Genomic DNA, 20589 nt, shown 5'->3' on the forward strand with positions numbered 1-20589 from the left:
GCCCCCCCGGTCCGTGACAGGGAGTGACCCCCCGCCCCGATCCCCCAAAACCCTCCGGTACCGGGACTTCCCCAACCCCAAATGCCCCCGGTACAGGGATCCCCCACATCTCGATCCCCCCGACTCCCCCGGTACCGAGACTTCCCCCCTGCCCAGACCATCCCTGAGCTCCCGGTACCGGGACCCGCCCCGACCCCGCCCCACCCCACCCCACCCCACCCCCTCAGAGCCCCCGCGTCCTGATAACCCCCAACATCCCTGAGCCTCCCGCGACCCCTCAACACCTCCCAGACACCGCCGGTACCGAGACCCCCCGACCAGGTCCGCGGTACCGGGACCCGCCCCAACACCGACCCCATCGCACTCGAACCCCCCAGAGCCCCCAGACCGCCGTGTCCCGCACCCCGAGCCCACTTCCCACCCCCCTAAATCCCCCCCCCCTTCCCGCACCGCCCCCCGCCCCCCCGGTACCGGGTCCGGGCCCCGCCGCGTCCCGTCGCCACGGCCACGGCCGGACCCGCTTCCGGCGCGCCGCGTGCCCACGTGACCCAGGAACCCACCAATCAGCCTCGACCCTCGGCGTGACGCCATCAAAGCGGCGCCGGAAGAGACCCGCGCGCGACCCCAGAGGGACCCACGTGCTCCCCGCGACCTCCCCAGGACCCCCCAGTTCCCCCCCACCCCACCCCGCGCCCCCCCCATTGCCCCCACCCCGGAATAAACGGCACCGACACAGCGCACGGTCACCAACGGCCTTTTTTTGTGCCGCCCCGCGCGACGCAACCTCGCCCCGTCCCCCCCCATCCCACCCTTCCCCCCCCCCCCCCTCCCCCGCCCTGTAAACGGTAAAAAACGGAACAAAACGGGCAAAATCAAACACGTGGCACCGACTCGCTCACGACGAAGCACAACGGCGGCCGCCCGGCCCCCCCCGCGCCCCCTCCCTCCGTCCCCCCAAGCTCGGGGCTCTCCACGTGTTGCTATGGACGTGTCGGGGGGTGGGGCGGGGGCTCCATGCGGGGGGGGGGGGACACGGGAACACGGCGGGGGGGACACAGAGGAACCGACCCCACCTCAACGGGAACGGGGACCCCCCTTTTGGGACCCTTCAGCCCCGATTTTTGCCCCCTCCCACCAGGGTTTTTGGGGCCCCGTTCCCCCCCCTCCCAGGATTTTGGGACCCTTCGGCCCCAGTTTTTGACCCTCCCAAGGGTTTTTGGGCCCCCCCTCCCCCAGGGAAACTGGGACCCCCCCCCTTTTTGGACCCTTCAGCCCCGATTTTTGACCCTCCCAAGAGTTTTGGGGCCTCCCTAAGGTTTGGGGCATACCCCCCCACCAGGGTTTTGGGACACCTCCCCAAGGTTTTGGGGGATCCCTCTCAGAATTTTGGGACCCTTCAGCCCCGATTTTTGTTTCTCCCAGCAGGGTTTTGGGCCCCCCCCCAACGGAAACAGGGACACCCCCCTTTTTTGGACCCTCCCAATGGTTTGAGGGTCCCCCCAGGGTTTGGAGCCCCCCCTGAAGTTTTAGGGCCCCCTCCCCGGGTTTTGGGACCCTTTATCCCCGATTTTTGACCCTCCCAAGGGTTTTAGGGCCCCCCCCACGAGGTTTTAGGGCTCCCCCCTGCCACGGGCCCACCCCACCCCCTGCGGCCCCACCCGCAGCCCCCCTCCCTTTATCCTCCCCTCGGGGGGGGGTCAAACCACTCTCAGGACCCCCCCGGGACCCTCCCCGGGGGCCGTGGCGGGGGGGGGACCCCACTCCCGCCCCCCCCCGGGGGTCCCTCGGCCGCGTCCCCTTCGGGGTCCTGGCGCCGACCTGGGGTGGGGGGGAGAGCAGAGATTGGGGGGGGGGGAGTTCTGCACACCCTGGGGGGGTTTTGGCTGTGCCCCCCCCCCCATTTTTGGGGATGCTGGGGGCCCCCCCGCACCTGTTTGAGGGGTCACCCCCTGGCTCAGACCCCGTAAAACGCCGCCAGTCGCTCCTTGAGGAGGGGGGGGGAACTGCTCCGAAAACTGCTGCCAGTTCTCCTCGCCCACCTGGGCCTTGAAGCCGTGCAGGATCTTCGGGGGGGGGGGGTTAAAAATAAAGATGAGAGCCCTGCTGAACCCCCCCCATTTTGGGGGGGTCCCCAGAGTTCCCCCCCGGGCCGTGGGTACCTTGTAAAACATGTCCCTCAGGTCGTCCTTGGGGCTCACCCAGGACGCGACGGCGTCGCAGAAGAAGATGAAATCCTGGGGAGGGGGGGAATTTGAGATGGAGTGGGGCAGGAAAATGGGGAGAAATTAAAGGGGGACACACACATCAACGGGAGGGTGAAGTAGGGGGGATGCAGAGGGTCCCCCTTGCCCCCTCAGTTTTGGCTGGAGCCAAAGAGACCCCGACAAAATCACCCCGACGGAAGGTTTGAGTTCCTGCTCGCCCCCAGCTCAGGGGCAGCCCCCAGACCCCCCAAAAATGAGGTGCCCACCCCTCAAAACACCCTTGGGGACCACCCGAGGCCCCGGGGACCCCCCTACCTGCACAACCCCCCCGGGGTTCACCCCGATCATGACACAGATCCCCCGGAAGGCCGAGTCCTTCTCCTCGTTGTCGCGGATGTTCCGCAGCGACGTGCACCTTGGGGGGTGGGGGGTGGAAATTGAGGTTCAGAGCCCCCCCCCGAAATTTTAGGGGGTGCTAGGGACCCCTAAAAGCCCCCTCAGACTCACCAGGGCCGAATAAACTGCTGCAGCATCGGGGCCACCTCCTGAGGGCACACGAAGCCGAGGCGCCCGATGGTGATGGCTGAGGAGAGATTGAGGATTTGGGGGGGGATTGAGGATTTTGGGGGAGAACCCCCAGCACCCAACAGGTTGGGGGGGGGGTCCCTCTGTGCCCCCTCAGCCCTCACCCGTGTTCTCCAGCAGGGTTTTGGGGGTGTTGGGGCGGTTGATGATCTCCACGAGGTTGGTGAGGACCATCTGCACGTAGGGTTGCATTTCTGCTCCTGGGGGGTAAAAACAAGGTGAGGGGCTCAGGTGAGGTTTGGAGGGGGCTGGGGGAGGTTCAGGTCAGTTTTTGGGGGGGTCTCAGCCCGGTTTTTGGCGGGTCTCACCCATCTGCATGCAGATCTCCCCGATGGCCCAGGTCGCGTTGTTGCAGACGGAGATGAACTCGGGGTTCAGGTTGGTGCCCAGGATGGGCATGAATTCAGCTGGGGAGGGGGGGGACACACAGGTGAGCCTCCCTCAACTTTGGAAGGGTGTCCCCCCCCTCGAGGACCCCCAAAACCCACCGATACAGGGCTTGACGTGCACGAAACAGGCCTTGGTGAGGTCGCCCAGGAGGGCGAAGGAGCTTTGCCGCACCTCGGGCATCGTGTCCTGTGGGGACAAGGGCGGTTCGGGGGGGGGGTCCTGGTGCCCCACCGAGGGATTTGGGGGGTCGTGGGGGGTCCCCCCTCACCTGCATGCACTGGAAAAGCAGCGTCATGATGTTGGAACGGGCCACCAGCTGCTCCACGTGGCCACCGAGCCCCTCGGCGAGGCCGCTCAGCAGGTCCAGGGCCACGATCATGAAATCCTTGTCGGGGGCTTCGTATTGCTCGGGGTGCTGGTTGTACATCTGGGGGGGGCACGGGGGGGGTTGGCACCGCGGGGGGAGAACGCTGGCACCCCCCCGGGGGTCCCCAAAACGCCACGAGAGGGAAGGAGGGAGGGAGGGGGGCTCACCATGGCCTGGGCCAGGGTTTTCTGGACCAGGGTGACGCAGCGCTGGTACACGGGCTCGCAGTAGGGCAGGAACCCGCTCTGCAGGGCCGTGGCCACCGAGGACAGGCACTGGGGGGACACCCCAAAACAGGTCAGGCACCCAAAAACAAGATGTGTCCCCCCACCCCGAGTCGGGGATCCCCCCAATTTTGGCTGGAGCCAACAGAACGTCCCCCCAAAACCACCCCAGTGGAAGGTTCCAGTCCCTGTTCCCCCTCAGCTCAGGGGAAGCCCCCACACCCAACACACTCTACAGACCCCTCAAAACAGGGAACAGGCACTGGGGGGACACCCCAAAACAGGTCAGACATCCCCAAAACAAGGTGTGTGTGTGTCCCCGACTCGGGGGATCCCCCTAATTTTGGCTGAAGCCAAAGGAAACCCCCCCAAACCACCCCAATGGAAGGTTCCAGTCCCTGTTCCCCCTCAGCTCAGGGGCAGCCCCCACACCCAACACACTCTACAGACCCCTCAAAACAGGGAACAGGCACTGGGGGGACACCCCAAAACAGGTCAGGCAACCAAAAACAAGATGTGTCCTCCCCCCGAGTCGGGGATCCCCTCAATTTTGGCTGGAGCCAACAGAACGTCCCCCCAAAACCACCCCAATGGAAGGTTCCAGTCCCTGTTCCCCCTCAGCTCAGGGGAAGCCCCCACCCCCCCCACTCTCCAGACCCCCCAAAATGAGGTTCCTCCCCCCAAAACCAGCCCTGGGACCCCTCCAGCCCCACCTCCAGCAGCGGGAAAAGGTCCTTGTCCTCATCCTTGAGCTCGTTCCACTTCTGGATGAGCGGCGGCATCAACTTCTGGATGTACTCCTGGGACACAGGGAGGGTCACGTGGACAGGGGGGACACACGGGGGGACATGGGGGGACATGAGGGACACATGGGGGGGGATGTGGGGGGAAAAGGCCCCTTCCCCAAAAGCCCTGAGACCCTCAGAACAAAAAGATCCACACTGGGAAATTCGGGATTCGAATGTCACGTCATCACCGGGTCGGGCTCGGGCTGGGGGGGGTTTTGGTTTTGGGGGAACACCAGGCTTGGGCTGGGGGGGGGTTTGGTTTTGGGGGGCCCCCGGGCTTGGTCTGGGGGGGAGTTTGGTTTTAGGGGAACACCAGGATTGGGCTGGGGGGGGTTTGGTTTTGGGGGGACCTGGGCTCAGGCTGGGGGAGGGTTTTGGTGGAACACTGGGCTTGGGCGGGTTTAGTTTTGGGGGGACACAAGGCTTAGGCTGAGGGGGGATTTTGGTTTTGGGGGGGACACCAGGCTCGGGCTGGGGAGGGTTTTGGCTTTGGGGGGACACCGGGAGCCCCCCCGGGACCCACCGGCTGGTTGAGGTGGTGGCCCACGGAGTCGGCCAAGGTGCCGATGGCGTCGTAGAGGATGAGCAGGTTCTTGTGCTGGTACTTCCCGAAGGCGAAGACCAGCGTGTCCAGGATGAAGCTCAGGTAGGGCACCAGCTCCGTGCAGGCCTCCTCCTCCAGCGTGGCGAAAGCACTGGGGGGGGAGCCCAAAAATGAGGGGGAGACCCCAAAAGACGGGGTCAGGGACCCCCCAAACGCCCCCCAGGACCCCCAGAACAGGGAGTGTCCCCCCCCGGGGTCAGGCAGTACGAATCTCGCCGTCGTCACGGGAGTCGGTGACAGAGGTGTCATCACCCCCCGGGGGGGCCCAAACCCACCCTCAGGTCCCCCAGTGTCACCTGTCACCCCCCTGCCCTCCCAGTGCTCCCCCAGTGCCCCCCCAGTGTCCCCCAATGTCACCTGTCACCCCCCCAGCCCTCCCAGTGCCCTCCCAGTGTCCCCAGTGCCCCCAGTGTCACCTATCACCCCCCTGCCCTCCCAGTGCCCTCCCAGTGCCCCCAGTGTCACTTATCACCCCCCTGCTCCCCCAGTGCCCCCCCAGTGCCCTCCCAGTGCCCCCAGTGTCACCTATCACCCCCCCTGCTCCCCCAGTGCCCTCCCAGTCCCCCCAGTGTCACCTATCACCCCCCCTGCCCTCCCAGTGCCCTCCCAGTGCTCCCAGTGCTCCCAGTGCCCCCAGTGTCACCTGTCACCCCCCCTGCCCTCCCAGTGCCCTCCCAGTGTCCCCAGTGTCACCTGTCACCCTCCCTGCCCTCCCAGTGCCTCCCCAGTGCCCCCAGTGTCCCCCAATGTCACCCCTGCCCTCCCAGTGCCCTCCCAGTGCCCTCCCAGTGCCCCCCCAGTGCCCCCAGTGTCACCTATCACCCCCCCTGCCCTCCCAGTGCCCCCCCAGTGCCCCCAGTCTCACCTATCACCCCCCCTGCCCTCCCAGTGCCCCCAGTCACCCCCCCTGCCCTCCCAGTGCCCCCAGTGTCACCTGTCACCCCCCTGCCCTCCCAGTGTCCTCCCAGTGCCCCCAGTGCCCCCTATCAACCCCCCTGCCCTCCCAGTGCCCCCCCAGTGCCCCCAGTGCCCCCAGTGCCACCTGCAGGCCGCCTCCTGGACGCGTTTGTTGCTGTCGAGGATGCGCTGGAGCAGCTCGGTCATGAGGGGCTTCAGGTAGAGCTCGGGGGGCTGCGCGACCACCCAGTGAGCGTAACGGCTCAGGGTCCAGCAGGCGATGGACCTCACCAGCGCCTTCCTGTCCGCCAGGCACCGGATCAGGTGCGGCACCAGCTCGGGCAGGTAGGGCACCATGCCCTGCATGCAGCCTGGGGGGCACAGGGGGGGGTCAGGGATACCCACGGAGAGCACCCGGGATCACCCCCTTGCAGGGGGTGGGGTTTTTTTGGGGGGGGGGTCCTCCCTCCGTGCCTGCTTCTGGGGAGGGACCACCAGGTTGCCCCCCCCTGGCCCCTCCCCAGGTGGTGTTTTGGGGGGGGGGGGCACCCTCAAGGATGGATCCCGGGAGCAGGATCCCCTATAACCAGGACCAGGAGCCCCTATAACCAGGATTCCCCATAACCAGGACCAGGAGCCCCTATAACCAGGATTCCCCTATAACCAGGACCAGGAGCCCCTATAACCAGGACCAGGAGCCCCTATAACCAGGATTCCCCATAACCAGGACCAGGAGCCCCTATAACCAGGTTCCCCCATAACCAGGACCAGGAGCCCCTATAACCAGGATTTCCCATAACCAGGACCAGGAGCCCCTATAACCAGGATTCCCCATAACCAAGACCCCCCAGGTGTTGTTTTTGGGGGTCACCTTCAAGGATGGACCCCAGGAGCCCCCCCAGGTGTCGTTTTGGGGGATCACCTTCAAGGATGGTTGCCAGGACCAGGATCCCCTATAACCAGGATCCCCTATAACCAGGTGTCATTTTGGGGGGGTCACCTTCAGCGATGGCCCCCAGAACCAGGATCCCCTATAACCAGGATCCTCTACAACCAGGATCCTCTATAACCAGGACCCCTCCCCAAGTGTTATTTTGTGCCCCCCAGGACCAGGATCCTCTAAAACCAGGATCCCCTATAACCAGGAGCCCTCCCAGGTGTCATTTTGGGGGGGTCACCTTCAGCAATGGCCCCCAGGACCAGGATCCCCTATAACCAGGATCCTCTACAACCAGGATCCTCTATAACCAGGACCCCTCCCCAAATGTTATTTTGTGCCCCCCAGGACCAGGATCCCCCATAACCAGGATCCCCTATAACCAGGAGCCCTCCCAGGTGTCATTTTGGGGGGGTCACCTTCAGCAATGGCCCCCAGAACCAGGATCCCCTATAACCAGGATCCCCTATAACCAGAATCCCCTATAACCAGGATCCCCTATAACCAGGACCCCTCCCCAGTGTCATTTTTGGGGGGTCACCTTCGGCGATGGCCCCCAGGACCAGGATCCCCTATAACCAGGATCCCCTATAACCAGGACCCCTCCCCAGTGTCATTTTGGGGGGGTCACCTTCAGCGATGGCCCCCAGGACCAGGATCCCCGACTCCTTGACCACCCACTCGAGGTGGAAGAGCAGCTCCTTGAGCAGGGGCAGCAGGTGGGGCAGCAGCTCCTCGCGGAACACGTTGGCCAGGACGTCCAGGGCGGCGGCCGAGCACTTACCTGGGCACAGGTGAGGGGGTTAACGACCCCCCCCGGACCCCCTGAGCCCCCCCAGCCCCTCACACCCCCCCCCCCCCTTACGCAGGTTCCAGTCCGACAGGGTCTCGTCGTCGTCCTCGTCGTCGCCGTCCCCGTCGCCGTCCCCGCCCCGCTGCTCCTCGTGCGCCAACGTCACCGTGCGCGACTTGTGGAACCGCGGCTTGATGTCCTGCTCGCTGTCCGGCACCGCCTCGTCCTCCTCCACGTCACCCTGCGGGGGGATCGCGACGTGACGTCGTCGTATCGCGACGCGACGTCATCGTATCGCGACGCGACGTCATCATATGTCAATGTGACGTCATCGTATCGCAACACGATGTTGTAGTATCGTGACATGACGCCGTCGTGTCGCAACGTGACATCATCATATCTCAATCTGATGTCATCGTATTGCGACATGACGTCATTTTGTGACGTGACGTCATCGTATCGCGATGTGACACCATTGTATCGTGAGATGACATCATCGTATCATGATGTGACATCATCGTATCGCGGCGTGACGTCGTCGTATTGCGATGTGACGTCATCACATCACAGTGTGATGTCATCGTATCGTGACGTGACGTCATCGTATCGCGACACGACACCATCGTATCGCCATGTGACACCGTTGTATCACAGTGTGATGTCATCATATCGCAATGTGATGCCATGACATCATCGTATCGCAACATGATGTCATCGTATTGCAACCTGACGTCATCGTATCGCAAAGTGACGTCATCGTGTCGCGACGTGACACCATCGTATCGCGACGTGACACCGTTGCATCACAATGTGACGTCATCTTATCGCAACACGATGCTGTCGTATCGCAACGTGACGTCGTGACATCATCGTATCGCAACATGACGTCGTCGTATTGCAACGTAACGTCATCATATCAGGAAGTGACGTCATCGTGTCGCGACGTGACGTCGTGGTGTCGTGACATGGGGCCCCCCCCCCCGGATCAGACAGTACGAACACAACACCCATCACGGGGCTCAGTGCAAGGGTGTCATCACCTCCGGGGGGCGAGGGGCTCCCAGTGACACCAGTACGGCCCCCAGGGACACCAGTACGGCTCCCAGTGACACCAGTACAGCCCCCAGGGACACCAGTACAGCTCCCAGTGACACCAGTACGACCCCCAGTGACACCAGTACGACCCCCAGTGACACCAGTACGGCCCCCAGGGACACCAGTGCCCCCTCCCAGTGACACCAGTGACACCAGTACGACCCCCAGTGACACCAGTACGGCCCCCAGGGACACCAGTGCCCCCTCCCAGTGACACCAGTGACACCAGTACAGCCCCCAGGGACACCAGTACAGCCCCCAGGGACACCAGTGCCCCCTCCCAGTGACACCAGTACAGCCCCCAGGGACACCAGTACAGCCCCCCAGGGACACCAGTGCCCCCTCCCAGTGACACCAGTGACACCAGTACAGCCCCCAGGGACACCAGTACAGCCCCCCAGGGACACCAGTGCCCCCTCCCAGTGACACCAGTGACACCAGTACAGCCCCCAGGGACACCAGTACAGCCCCCAGGGACACCAGTGCCCCCTCCCAGTGACACCAGTGACACCAGTACAGCCCCCAGGGACACCAGTGCCCCCTCCCAGTGACACCAGTACGGCCCCCAGGGACACCAGTACGACCCCCAGGGACACCGGTGCCCCCTCCCAGTGACATCAGTGACACCAGTATGGCCCCCAGGGACACCAGTGCCCCCTCCCAGTGACACCAGTGCCCCCTCCCAGTGCTCCCAGTGACACCAGTGCCCCCTCCCAGTGCCCACCTTGAGCAGGATGATGTCGATCTCTGAGTATCTCATCCCGTGCACCAGGATTGGGATCAGCCTGGGGGGGCACGGGAGGGTCAGGGGGGGCTGGGGGTGAATTTGGGGTGGTTTTGGGGTGAATTTGGGGTGGTTTTGGGGTCACTCACTGCACCAGGTGAGCTGTCAGCACGTCCTTGCAGATGGGGCTGAATTTGGGGTGTTTTGGGGGTAAATTTGGGGTGGTTTAGGGGTGAATTTGAGGTGTTTTTGGGGTCACTCACTGCACCAGGTGAGCTGTCAGCACGTCCTTGCAGATGGGGCTGAATTTGGGGTGTTTTTGGGGTGGTTTTGGGGTCACTCACTGCAACAGGTGAGCTGTTAGCACGTCCTTGCAGATGGGGGCGAATTTGGAGTGAACTTGGGGTGTTTTTGGGGTGTTTTTGGGGTCACTCACTGCACCAGGTGAGCTGTCAGCATGTCCTTGCAGATGGGGGTGAATTTGGGGTGAATTTGGGGCGTTTTTCGGGTGGTTTTGGGGTCACTCACTGCACCAGGTGAGCTGTCAGCACGTCCTTGCAGATGGGGCTGAATTTGGGGTGAATTTGGGGTGAATTTGGGGTCACTCACTGCACCAGGTGAGCTGTCAGCACGTCCTTGCAGATGGGGCTGAATTTGGGGTGAATTTGGGGTGGTTTTAGGGTGAATTTGGGGTCACTCACTGCACCAGGTGAGCTGTCAGCACGTCCTTGCAGATGGGGGTGTTTTTGGGGTGAATTTGGGGTGTTTTTGGGGTCACTCACTGCACCAGGTGAGCTGTCAGCACGTCCTTGCAGATGGGCTGCTCCGCCAGCGTCAGCCAGAACTCACAGGCCTCCAGGGCCACGTTCTCGTCGCTGTCCTGGGTCCTCTGCAGCATGTACTGGGGGGGGGAGGGCAGGTGAGACCCCCCCCGGGGCACAGGGACCCCCCACCTGCCCCCCAAATCATCCCTCTTAAACTGCATCTCAAATAACCTCTGCACCCCCCTAAGTCACCCCTCCCTCCAAGCCCCCCCTGTGCCCCTCACCTGGATGATGCTGTACCTGGGGGGCAGCACCTGGACATCCCTCCACCCAAAATCACCCCCCAAGGCCCCCCCAAGGCCCCCTCACCTGGATGATGCTGTACCTGTACATCCCCTCCCCTCCCAAAATCACCCCTCAATAACCCTCCAAACCCCCCCAAAACCCCTCACCTGGATGATGCTGTACCTGTACATCCCCTCCCCCCCCAAAATCACCCCTCAATCACCCCCCAAACCCCCTCACCTGGATGATGCTGTACCTGTACATCCCCTCCCCCCCCAAAATCACCCCTCAATCACCCCCCAAACCCCCTCACCTGGATGATGCTGTACCTGTACATCCCTCCCCTCTCCCAAATCACCCCCTAACCCCCCCACAAGACCCCCAAACCCCCTCACCTGGATGATGCTGTACCTGTACATCCCTCCCCTCTCCCAAATCACCCCCTAACCCCCCCACAAGACCCCAAAAACCCCCCAAAACCCCCCCAAACCGCCTCACCTGGATGATGCTGTACCTGTACATCCCTCCCCTCTCCCAAATCACCCCCCAACCCCCCCACAAGACCCCAAAACCCCCCAAACCCCCTCACCTGGATGATGCTGTACATGTGGGGCAGCAGGCGGTCGATCCTCACCTCCAGCAGCATCACCAGCGCCCGGCACACGTTCTTCCTCACCTCGGGGTCCTCGTCCACAGCCAGGGCAAACAGGTGCTGGGGAAGGGTGGGGGGGCAGAGGTGAGTTCCCCTGGAGCCCCCCAAGAGCCCCCCAAGCCCCCTGGCCCCCCCCAGACCTCGATGAAGGTGTCGATGTTCTCCATCAGCGCCTGCGCCCGGTCCATGATGAACTGGTTGACACAGGCGATGGCGTGGGACCTGTGGGGGGGGGGAGTTTGGGGGGGATTAGGGGGGTTGGGGGGGGCAGCTGGAGACACCCCCAAAGTCATGGGAACCCCCCAAAGTCAGGTGAACCCCCCAAACTCACCTGGACACCCTCAAACTCATGGGAACCCCCCAAAATCATGGGAACCCCCCAAACTCACCTGGACACCCCCAAACTCATGGGAAACCCCTCTCAAACTCATGGGAACCCCCCAAACTCACCTGGACACCCCCAAACTCATGGGAAACCCCTCTCAAACTCATGGGAACCCCCCAAACTCACCTGGACACCCTCAAACTCATGTGAGCCCCCCCAAACTCACCTGGACACCCCAAAACTCACCCGGCCACCCCCTAAACTCACCTGGACACCCCCAAACTCAGGTGAACCCCCCAAACTCACCTGGACACCCTCAAACTCATGTGAGCCCCCCAAACTCAGGGGAACCCCCCAAACTCACCTGGACACCCTCAATCTCATGTGAGCCCCTCAAACTCATGTGAGCCCCCCAAACTCATGGAAACTCTCTCTCAAACTCATGTGAGCCCCCCAAACTCATGTGAGCCCCCCAAACTCATGGAAACTCTCTCTCAAACTCATGTGAGCCCCCCAAACTCATGTGAGCCCCCCAAACTCAGGTGAACCCCCCAAACTCACCTGGACACCCTCAAACTCACACGAACCCCCCAAAATCATGGGAACCCCCCAAACTCACAGGAACCCCCCAAACTCATGTGAGCCCCCCAAAATCATGTGAACCCCCCCAGACTCAGTTGGACCCCCCCCGAACAGCCCCAAAAAACCCAGCTGGGCTCTGGGGGACTCTCGGAGTGACATCGGGGTCCAAGTGCCCCCCCCTGCACCGGATTTTGGGGCTGCAGTGCCCGAAAAACTGCAGGAACTTGGGAATTTGGGGATCAGGACGTTGAGGGGCCAGTTCAGAGCTCTGGGCGGGCCCCCCCATCTGCCTGAGACCCCAACCTAACCATGGGGGGCACAAGGGGGGGGGGTCTCACCTGTCCCCCTGCACCTGGTTTTGGGGCTGCAGTGCCTGAAGAACTGCAGGAATTTGGGGATCAGGAATTCAGGGATCAGGAATTTGGGGATGAGCACCCAGGGGACTCAGCTCACTGTGAGATCCAGCGGCTCAGGAATGGACCCCCAATGTTCCCACATGTCTGAGACCCCCCCCCCCTGACCACAGATCCCCCCTGTACCTGATTTTGGGGCTGCAGTGCTTGAAGAACTGCAGGAATTTGGGGATCATGAATTTGGGGATCAGGAATTTCAGGATGAGCCCCCAGAGGACTCAGCTCAATGTGAGATCCAGCGGCTCAGGAAGGGACCCCCAACGTTCCCACCTGTCTCAGACCCCCCCACCTGACCACAGATCCCCCCTGTACCTGATTTTGGGGCTGCAGTGCCTGAAGAACTGCAGGAATTTGGGGATCAGGAATTCAGGGATCAGGAATTTCAGGGACTCAGCTGACTGTGAGATCCAGCGGCTCGGGAATGGACCCCCAATGTTCCCACCCGTCTGAGACCCCCCTACCTGACCCCAGGTCCCCCCTGTACCTGATTTTGGGGCTGCAGTGCTTGAAGAACTGCAGGAATTTGGGGATCATGACGTTGAGGGGCCTGTTGAGGGCGTCGCTGTCCAGCAGCTCCGAGGAATCCTCGCAGATCTTCTGCAGGGCCCCGAAAGCCCCCTGGGCACAGCAGATCGGGGGGGAAGGGAGGGGAGGGTGTCAGCCCCCCTGCCACAGCCCCCCCCCGGTGCCCCCAGGTGCCCCCCACACCTCGCAGGTGTTGTAATCCTCGGAGTTGAGGAGGTTGCAGAGCTGGGGCAGCAGCTCCGGCCACATCTGCAGCTCCCCCTTGGAGGCGATGGTGGTGATCAGGATGCCTGGAAAACGGGGGGGAAAATCAATTTTGGGGGGGGGTTGGGGGGGTTCCTGGGGGTGTCTCAGTCCCCAGCTCACCGATGGTGGCCCGGATGAGGGAGGAGTTGTCCCCCAGGTGGTTCAGACACTCCTGCTTGATGAACTCGGCCACGGGCGGGGGGAAGCTCTGGAAATGGGCCTTCACGTTGTTCTTCAGGATGAGGCCGCTCAGGGAGCGCGTGGGCTCGTCTGGGGGGGTAAAAAAGGGGGGTTCGGGGGGTAAAACCCACCCTGGTACCACCCAGAGGGCTCCAAGAGCCCCCAAATATCTCTGTCGGCCCCCCAAGGGCGGCTAAATACAACTGGCACCCCTTAAATGGTCCCAAGTTACAACAGGCACCCCTTAAATGGTCCCTGTTGTCCCTCAAATTACAACTGTCACCCCTTAAATGGTCCCAAGTTACAACAGGCACCCCTTAAATGGTCCCTGTTGTCCCTCAAGTTACAACTGTCACCCCTTAAATGGTCCCTGTTATCCCCCAAGTTACAACTGTCACCCCTTAAATGGTCCCAAGTAACAACTGTCACCCCTTAAATGATCCTTGTCAACCCCCAAATTACAACTGTCACCCCTCAAATGGTCCCAAATTACAACTGTCACCCCTTAAAGGGTCCCAAATTACAACTCTCACCCCTTAAACAGTCCCTGTTGTCCCCCAAGTTACAACTGTCACCCCTTAAATGGTCCCTGTTGTCCCTCAAGTTGCAACTGTCAGCCCTTAAATGATACCAAGTTACAACAGTTACCCCTTAAATGATACCAAGTTGCAACAGTTACCCCTTAAATGATCCTTGTCAATCCCCAAGTTACAACTGTTACCCCTTAAATGGTCCCAAGTTACAACAGTCACCCCTTAAATGGTCCCTGTTTGCCCCAAATTACAACTGTCACCCCTTAAACGGTCCCAAATTACAGCTGTCACCCCTTAAATGGTCCCAAGTTACAACTGTCACCCCTTAAACAGTCCCTGTTGTCCCCCAAGTTACAACTGTCACCCCTTAAATGGTCCCTGTTGTCCCTCAAATGCCCCTGTCACCCCTTAAATGGGCCCTGTTTGCCCCAAATTATAACTGTCACCCCTCAAATGGTCCCAAATTACAACTGTCACCCCTGAAATGGTCCCTGTCATCCCCTAAGTGCCCCTGTCACCCCCGAAATGACTCATATGGGGGGTTTGGGGGGGGCCACAGACCGTAAATCCCATAAATCCCAACCTGGGACCACCCAAAGGGCTCCAACAGCCCCCAAATGGCTCATCCTGGGGGATGTTCGGAGGGGCCTGGGGGTTAAATCCCCCCCTGGTGCCCCCAAAAGGGCTCCAATATCCCCTAAATGGCTCGTCCTGGGGGGGCAAATAGGGAGGTTTGCCCCCTGGGGGGGGTCATGGGAGCTAAACCCCCCCCCCAATTCCCCCCTAAAGGGCTCCAGTGGCCCCCAAATGGATCTGCCCCCCCCCCTTCACCCCCCCAAATCACTCTGCCCCTCCCAAATCACCCCCTCCAGGACCTCCTGTCCCCCAAGACCCCCTTAATCACCCCCCTTTGCCTTCCCACCTTCGGATTTGAGGCGTGTGAGGACGAAAATCAGGTAATTGTTGAAATCAGGGAACTGGTTGAGCTGTTTTAATTTCTGGGGGGGGTGTTAAGGAGGGGTTTGGACAAAAATGGGGGTGACCTGGGGGGGTGGGACAGGACTGGGGGGGTCAGGGGGGATAAAAATCAGGTAATTGTTGAAATCAGGGAATTGGTTGAGCTGTTCTGATTTCTGGGGGGGGGTGTTAAGGAGGGGTTTGGACAAAAATGGGGGTGACCTGGGGGGGTGGGACAGGACTGGGGGGGGGCAAAAATTAGGTAATTGTTGAAATCAGGGAAGTGGTTGAGCTGTTCTGATTTCTGGGGGGGGTGTTAAGGAGGGGTTTGGACAAAAATGGGGGTGACCTGGGGGGGTAGGACAGGACTGGGGGGGGACAAAAATCAGGTAATTGTTCAAATCAGGGAACTGGTTGAGCTGTTTTAATTTCTGGGGGGGTGGGACAGGTCGGGGGGGGGGTCAGGGGGGACAAAAATCAGGTAATTGTTGAAATCAGGGAATTGGTTGAGCTGTTCTGATTTCGGGGGGGGGTTAAGGAGGGGTTTGGACAAAAATGGGGGTGACCTGAGGGGGTGAGACAGGACTGGGGGGGGACAAAAATCAGGTAATTGTTGAAATCAGGGAAGTGGTTGAGCTGTTTTAATTTCGGGGGGTGGGAGATAACTGGGGGGGTCAGGAGGGACAAAAATCAGGTGACTGTTGAAATCAGGGAATTGGTTGAGCTGTTCTAATTTTTGGGGGGGTGGGACAGGACTGGGGGGGGGGTCAGGGGGGATGAAGGGGCTGGGGAGGACTCGGGGGGGGTCACAAGGAGGGGGACACGGGCACAGAGACAGGAATGGGGGGGGGGGGGTCACAGGGAGGACAATAACGAGGAGGGGGCCGGGGGGAGGGGACACCCCCCCCCCCAAAATAAAGTGACAACAACAACAAGGAACACACAGGGGCAGAGTGAGAACACACGAGGACCCCCATCCACCTCCCCCCGCCCCCATTTCCAACACCTTCCCAGCAGAGCTTGGAGGTCACATCTTCCCCCCTCCCTCCCTGGTGGTCCCAGAGCCCCCCGGACCCCCCCCCCCCGGGGGAAGGATACGTCCTGCACCACGCGCTGGGTGGCCGTGTTGGGCGACTGCGAGTCCTTGAGCAGCTGCAGGACCTGCTGCAGCCCCTGCTCGTCCGGCTGCCAGTCCATGGCCGGCCCGGGGGGGGGGGCCCCCCTCCAGGGTCCCGGGGGGGGGGGGCTTGGAGGGGTCTCGGGGGGTCCTGGGGGGTCCCGGAGGCGGTAAATGGGGAGGGGGCGCAGCCCTTGGGTCGCTGCGGGGAGAGGAGAAGGGAAAAAGGAAGGGGGGTTCTGGGGGTACCCCCCATGAAGTGGGTGCTGGGGGGGGGGGGCGGAGAAGGGACTGTGGGGACCCCCCGGGGGTCCTGGGGTACCCCCCATGAAGTGGGTGCCGGGGGGGGCAGAGAAGGGATTGTGGGGACCCCCCCAAGGAGAAGGGGGGGGGTCCTGGGGGTACCTCCTGATGAATTCGATGCCGGGGGGGGGGGCGGAGAAGGGACTGTGGGACCCCCCGGGGGTCCTGGGGTACCCCCCATGAAGTGGGTGCCAGGGGGGGCAGAGAAGGGACTGTGGGGACCCCCCAAAAAGGAGTGGGGCCCTGGGGGTACCCCCCATGAAGTGGGTGCCAGGGGTGCTGGAGAAGGGATTGTGGGGACCCCCCAAGGGGAAGGGGGGGGTCCTGGGGGTACTTCCCCGATGAACTCAGTGCTGGGGGGGGGCAGAAAAGGGACTTTGAGGACCCCCCAAGGAGAAGGGGGGGGGGGACCCGGGGGTACCCCCCGATGAACTCGGTGCCGGGGTGGGGGGGGGGGGGGGTGGAGAAGGGACTTTGGGGACCCCCCCAAGGGGAAGGGGGGGGCTCTGAGGGTACCCCCTGATGAATTCGATGCCGGGGGGGGGGGCGGAAAAGGAACTTTGGAGACCCTCAATAAGGGGGGTGGTCCTGGGGGTACCCCCCGATGAACTCAGTGGCGAGGGGGGGCGGAAAAGGGATTGTGGGGACCCCCCCAAGGGGAAGGGGGGGGCGGGGGGAGGGGCCCGCGGGCCGCGCACGTGGGAGCGGGAATGGGGCGGGAGGAAACGGGGGGGAGGGGACCGGGGGTGTGTGTCCCCCCCCCCCTTAGTGCTCCCCCCCACGGTAAACCCACCCCACCACCCCCTCTATCCCGCCGCCACCCCCTCAGGGACCCCCAGTTCTGCCCTGGAATCCCCGATCCCCCCCTCCCCGGGATCCCCCATATCCCCCCCCCCCCAGCCCCTCCACTCCCTGAGCCCTCTTTTTAATCCCCCCCCCCCCGGTCCCTCCCCTGGGACCCCCCAAATTCCCCCGCCCGTCTTCTTTTTCTGCTCCTCGAGACCCCCCCTCCCAATTTCTCCCCCCCCCCCCTAAAACCCCTTCTCAGCCCTTCCAAGAGCCCCCCAGCCCCGCCGGGACCCCCCAGTTCCCCATCCCAACAACCCTCCCTTTCCCGGGACCCCCCGATCTCCCCCCAAACCTCCTTTTCACCCCCCCCAGAGACCCCCCGATCCCCGCCAGGACCCCCCCGATCCGTCCCGGGGACGCCCCATTCGCCCTCCCCCCCCCCCTCAGGCCCCTCGCGCCGTTTCCCGCCGCCCCCGCGCTGCCGGTACCTGCCCGAGGGGGGGGTCCCGGTGCCCGGGAGGGTCCAAAGGGGGGTCCCCGGTGCCGGCGGGGGGGTCGGAGCGCGGCCGGGGGGGGGGTCTCGGCGCTGCCCCCCCGTGACCCCCGCGGGCCACCGTCCGCGTCACGTGCGCCGGGGGGCGGGGCCAGGCCGGGAAGGGGCGGGGGAAGAAGCGAGGAAGGGGCGGGGTCGAAGGGCGCGTGCGCAGAGCGCTGGAGAGGCAAGAGGGACTGCAAGTCCCGGCGTGCAGCGCGCGCGGGCCGGACCATTCCGGGGAAAAGGGCGGGGGGGAGAGGGGACACCCCCCTCCCCTGCGCGGGTGAGGTGACCGGGGGGAACTGGGAGTAACTGGGGGGATTCAGGGGGGGACTGGGATGGGATGGAGGGACTGGGAGGGGAGTCAGGGGGAACTGGGAGTAACTGGGGGGATTCAGGGGGGACTGGGATGGGATGGAGGGACTGGGAGTCAGAGGGGAGTAACTGGGGGGGCTCAGGGGGGACTCGGATAGGATGGAGGGACTGGGAGAGGAGTCAGGGAGAACTGGGAGGGGAGTCAGGGAGAATTGTGAGTAACTGGGGGGTTCGGGGGGGACTGGGATGGGATGGACAGACTGGGAGAGGAGTCAGGGGGAACTGGGAGTAACTGGGGGGATTCGGGGTGAACTGGGATGGGATGGAGGGACTGGGAGGCGAGTTTGGGGAACTGGGAGTCAAGGGGAACTGGGAGTAACTGGGAGGGTTCAGGGGGGACTGGGATGGGATGGGGGGACTGGGAGAGGAGTCAGGAAACTGGGAGGGGAGTCAGGCGGGAGTAACTGGAGGGATTCAGGGGGGTCTGGGATGGGATGGACATCCTGGGAGAGGAGTCAGGGGGAACTGGGAGTAACTGGGAGGGTTCGGGGGGACTGGGATGGGATGGACAGACTGGGAGAGGAGACAGAGGGAACTGGGAGGGGAGTCAAGGGAAACTGGGAGTAACTGGGGGGATTCAGGGGGAACTGGGATGGGATGGAGGGACTGGGAGAGGAGTCGGGGGAACTGGGAGAGGAGTCAGGGGGAACTGGGAGTAACTGGGGGGGTTCAGGGGGGACTGGGAGCAGGTTCAGGGAAACTGGGATGACTGGGATAGGGTTCGTAGGGAACTGGAGGACTGGGACTGGAACTGGGAAGAGGGTCGGGGGGGCTCTGAGAGGGGGAACCGGCCCTGCTTGGCCTCCTCCTCCTCCCCCCACTCCCCAAATTTTATTGGGGTTAAAAAGGCCAAACCCGGTGAAAATTCAGCACTTGGGGGGTGGGGGGGGGCAAATCTCAAGAACCCCCAAAAACTGCCTCCCCCCCCCCCCCCAAAACCAGAGTGGAGCCCCCTCCCCAAACCCCAGAAGACCCCCAAAAAACGTCTCAGCAGCTCTGAAACCTCCGAGTTCTTTAATTCTGCGCCGCCCCCCCCCCCCCAAAATCCCCAATTTCCCCCCAAAACTCAGCGAGGGGGGGGGGAATAGGGGGAGGGGCAGCATCAGGGCCACCCCCAGACTCAAGTCCAGGGGGGTTTTTGGGGGGGGGCGGGGGGGTGGCCCTGGGGGGCAGAAGGGGGGTGTAGAAAAGGGGCGGGGCCGGCTCCTCCCCCCTTAAATAGGTGTTGGGGGGGGCACAGGTGGGACCCCCAACTTGGACAAGTATTTTAGGGGGTCCCAAGACCCCCCCCAGCCAAGTTTTGGGGGGGGGGGGGGGGAGCAGCGCTATTTGACCATTTTTGGGGGGGGGGGGGGGCAGGACTCCCCTCCCCCAGGTAATTTTGGAGGGGGGGGGGGTGTTGGTGCTATTTGACCAGGAATTTTGGGGGATCCCAAGACCCCCCTGGCAGGTCTTTTTTTGGGGGGGGGGGGGTGGCACTATCTGACCAAATATTTTGGGGGGGGGGTCTGGACCTCCCCAGGCAGGTTTTTTGGGGTGTTGGGACCACCCCTAGAGCAGGTTGGGGTTTTTTTTTGGGGGGGGGGGGGGAGGACCAGTGTTATTTGACCAATTTTTTGGGGGCCTGGGACCCTCCCCCCACCCAGGTGGGTTTTTTTTTGGGGGGAGGGTGTGTCTGGAACTATTTCACCCTTTGTTTTGGAGTCCCAGGACCCCCCTGCCCCCAGGCAGGTTATTTGGAGGGGGGGGCAGCACTATTTAACCAAGGATTTTGGGGGTCCCAGAACTCCCCTGGGCAGGATTTTTTTTGGGGGGGGGGGGGGACACACACACACAAACCGGTGCCATTCCACCAGTTTTTTGGGGGGTCCCAGGACATCCCCTTGGAAAGATTTCTTTGGGGAGGGGGGGGGGCTGGTGCTATTTGACCAGTTTTTTGGGGGTCCCAGGCCCCCTCCTCACCCCCCCCGGGGGTGATTTTGGGGGGGGGGTCCGGCGCTATTTGACCAGGGGCCGTGTCTTGTCGTCGTCGCTGCACTGGTGGGCTTTGTACTTCTGCACCTCCGCCAGGTACTTGGCCCAGGCGTCGCCTTTACTCGTCAGCACCTGCCCCAAAAACCCCCCAAAATCACCCCAAAGATCAACGGGGGCACGTGGACCCCCAGTCCCACCCCTTGGGGTCCAAATTATCCCCCCACGACCCTCAATTTATCCCCCCGGAGCCCAAATTGTCCCTGTAAAGAGAACCAGTTTCACCCCAAAACCCCCAAAAATCACCCCAAAACCCCCCATATCACCCCAAAAATCAAGGGGTAAAAGGGACCCCCAGTCCCACCCCTCGGGGTCCAAATTTCTCCCCCCATGACCCTCAATTTATCCCCCCCCAGGAGCCCCAATTCT

At 62.7% G+C, this 20589-nt stretch overlaps 1 protein-coding gene and 1 non-coding gene across 5 annotated transcripts; both read right to left on the reverse strand.

The window, feature by feature from the left end:
- Positions 1-1660: 1660 nt before the first annotated feature.
- LOC127465555 (transportin-2-like) lies at positions 1661-17850 on the reverse strand. Of its 4 annotated transcripts, XM_051776059.1 has the most exons (25): positions 17768-17850; positions 16169-16389; positions 15036-15111; positions 13521-13670; positions 13338-13444; positions 13114-13247; positions 11450-11531; positions 11247-11369; positions 10391-10509; positions 9609-9669; positions 7862-8030; positions 7628-7780; positions 6205-6430; positions 5082-5253; positions 4484-4570; positions 3714-3821; positions 3448-3606; positions 3278-3365; positions 3098-3196; positions 2894-2989; positions 2712-2787; positions 2520-2619; positions 2160-2234; positions 1931-2063; positions 1661-1818 (listed from the first exon to the last, which is right to left on the reverse strand). In XM_051776059.1, exons 2-25 carry the CDS (start codon positions 16265-16267, stop codon positions 1709-1711), a joined length of 2802 nt encoding a protein of 933 aa, XP_051632019.1. In that variant the 5' UTR covers positions 16268-16389; positions 17768-17850; the 3' UTR covers positions 1661-1708. The 4 variants fall into 4 exon arrangements, 3 of the variants coding, with proteins under 3 accessions (XP_051632019.1, XP_051632020.1, XP_051632021.1); XR_007902267.1 differs by lacking the exons at positions 1661-1818; positions 1931-2063; positions 2160-2234; ... (10 more) ...; positions 7628-7780; positions 7862-8030 and having other exon boundaries at positions 9634-9669; positions 10310-10509; XM_051776060.1 differs by lacking the exons at positions 1661-1818; positions 1931-2063; positions 2160-2234; ... (11 more) ...; positions 7862-8030; positions 9609-9669 and adding an exon at positions 9702-9796.
- LOC127465556 (small nucleolar RNA SNORD41) lies at positions 8770-8835 on the reverse strand. Its single transcript, XR_007902268.1, has one exon. It is a non-coding gene; the product is annotated as a small nucleolar RNA SNORD41 (small nucleolar RNA).
- Positions 17851-20589: the final 2739 nt, after the last annotated feature.

This window comes from Manacus candei, unplaced genomic scaffold, assembly GCF_025592945.1.
Source record: "Manacus candei isolate 608988 ecotype Guabito, Panama unplaced genomic scaffold, ASM2559294v1 h1tg000429l, whole genome shotgun sequence".
In the NCBI taxonomy this organism is placed as follows: Eukaryota; Metazoa; Chordata; class Aves; order Passeriformes; family Pipridae; genus Manacus; species Manacus candei.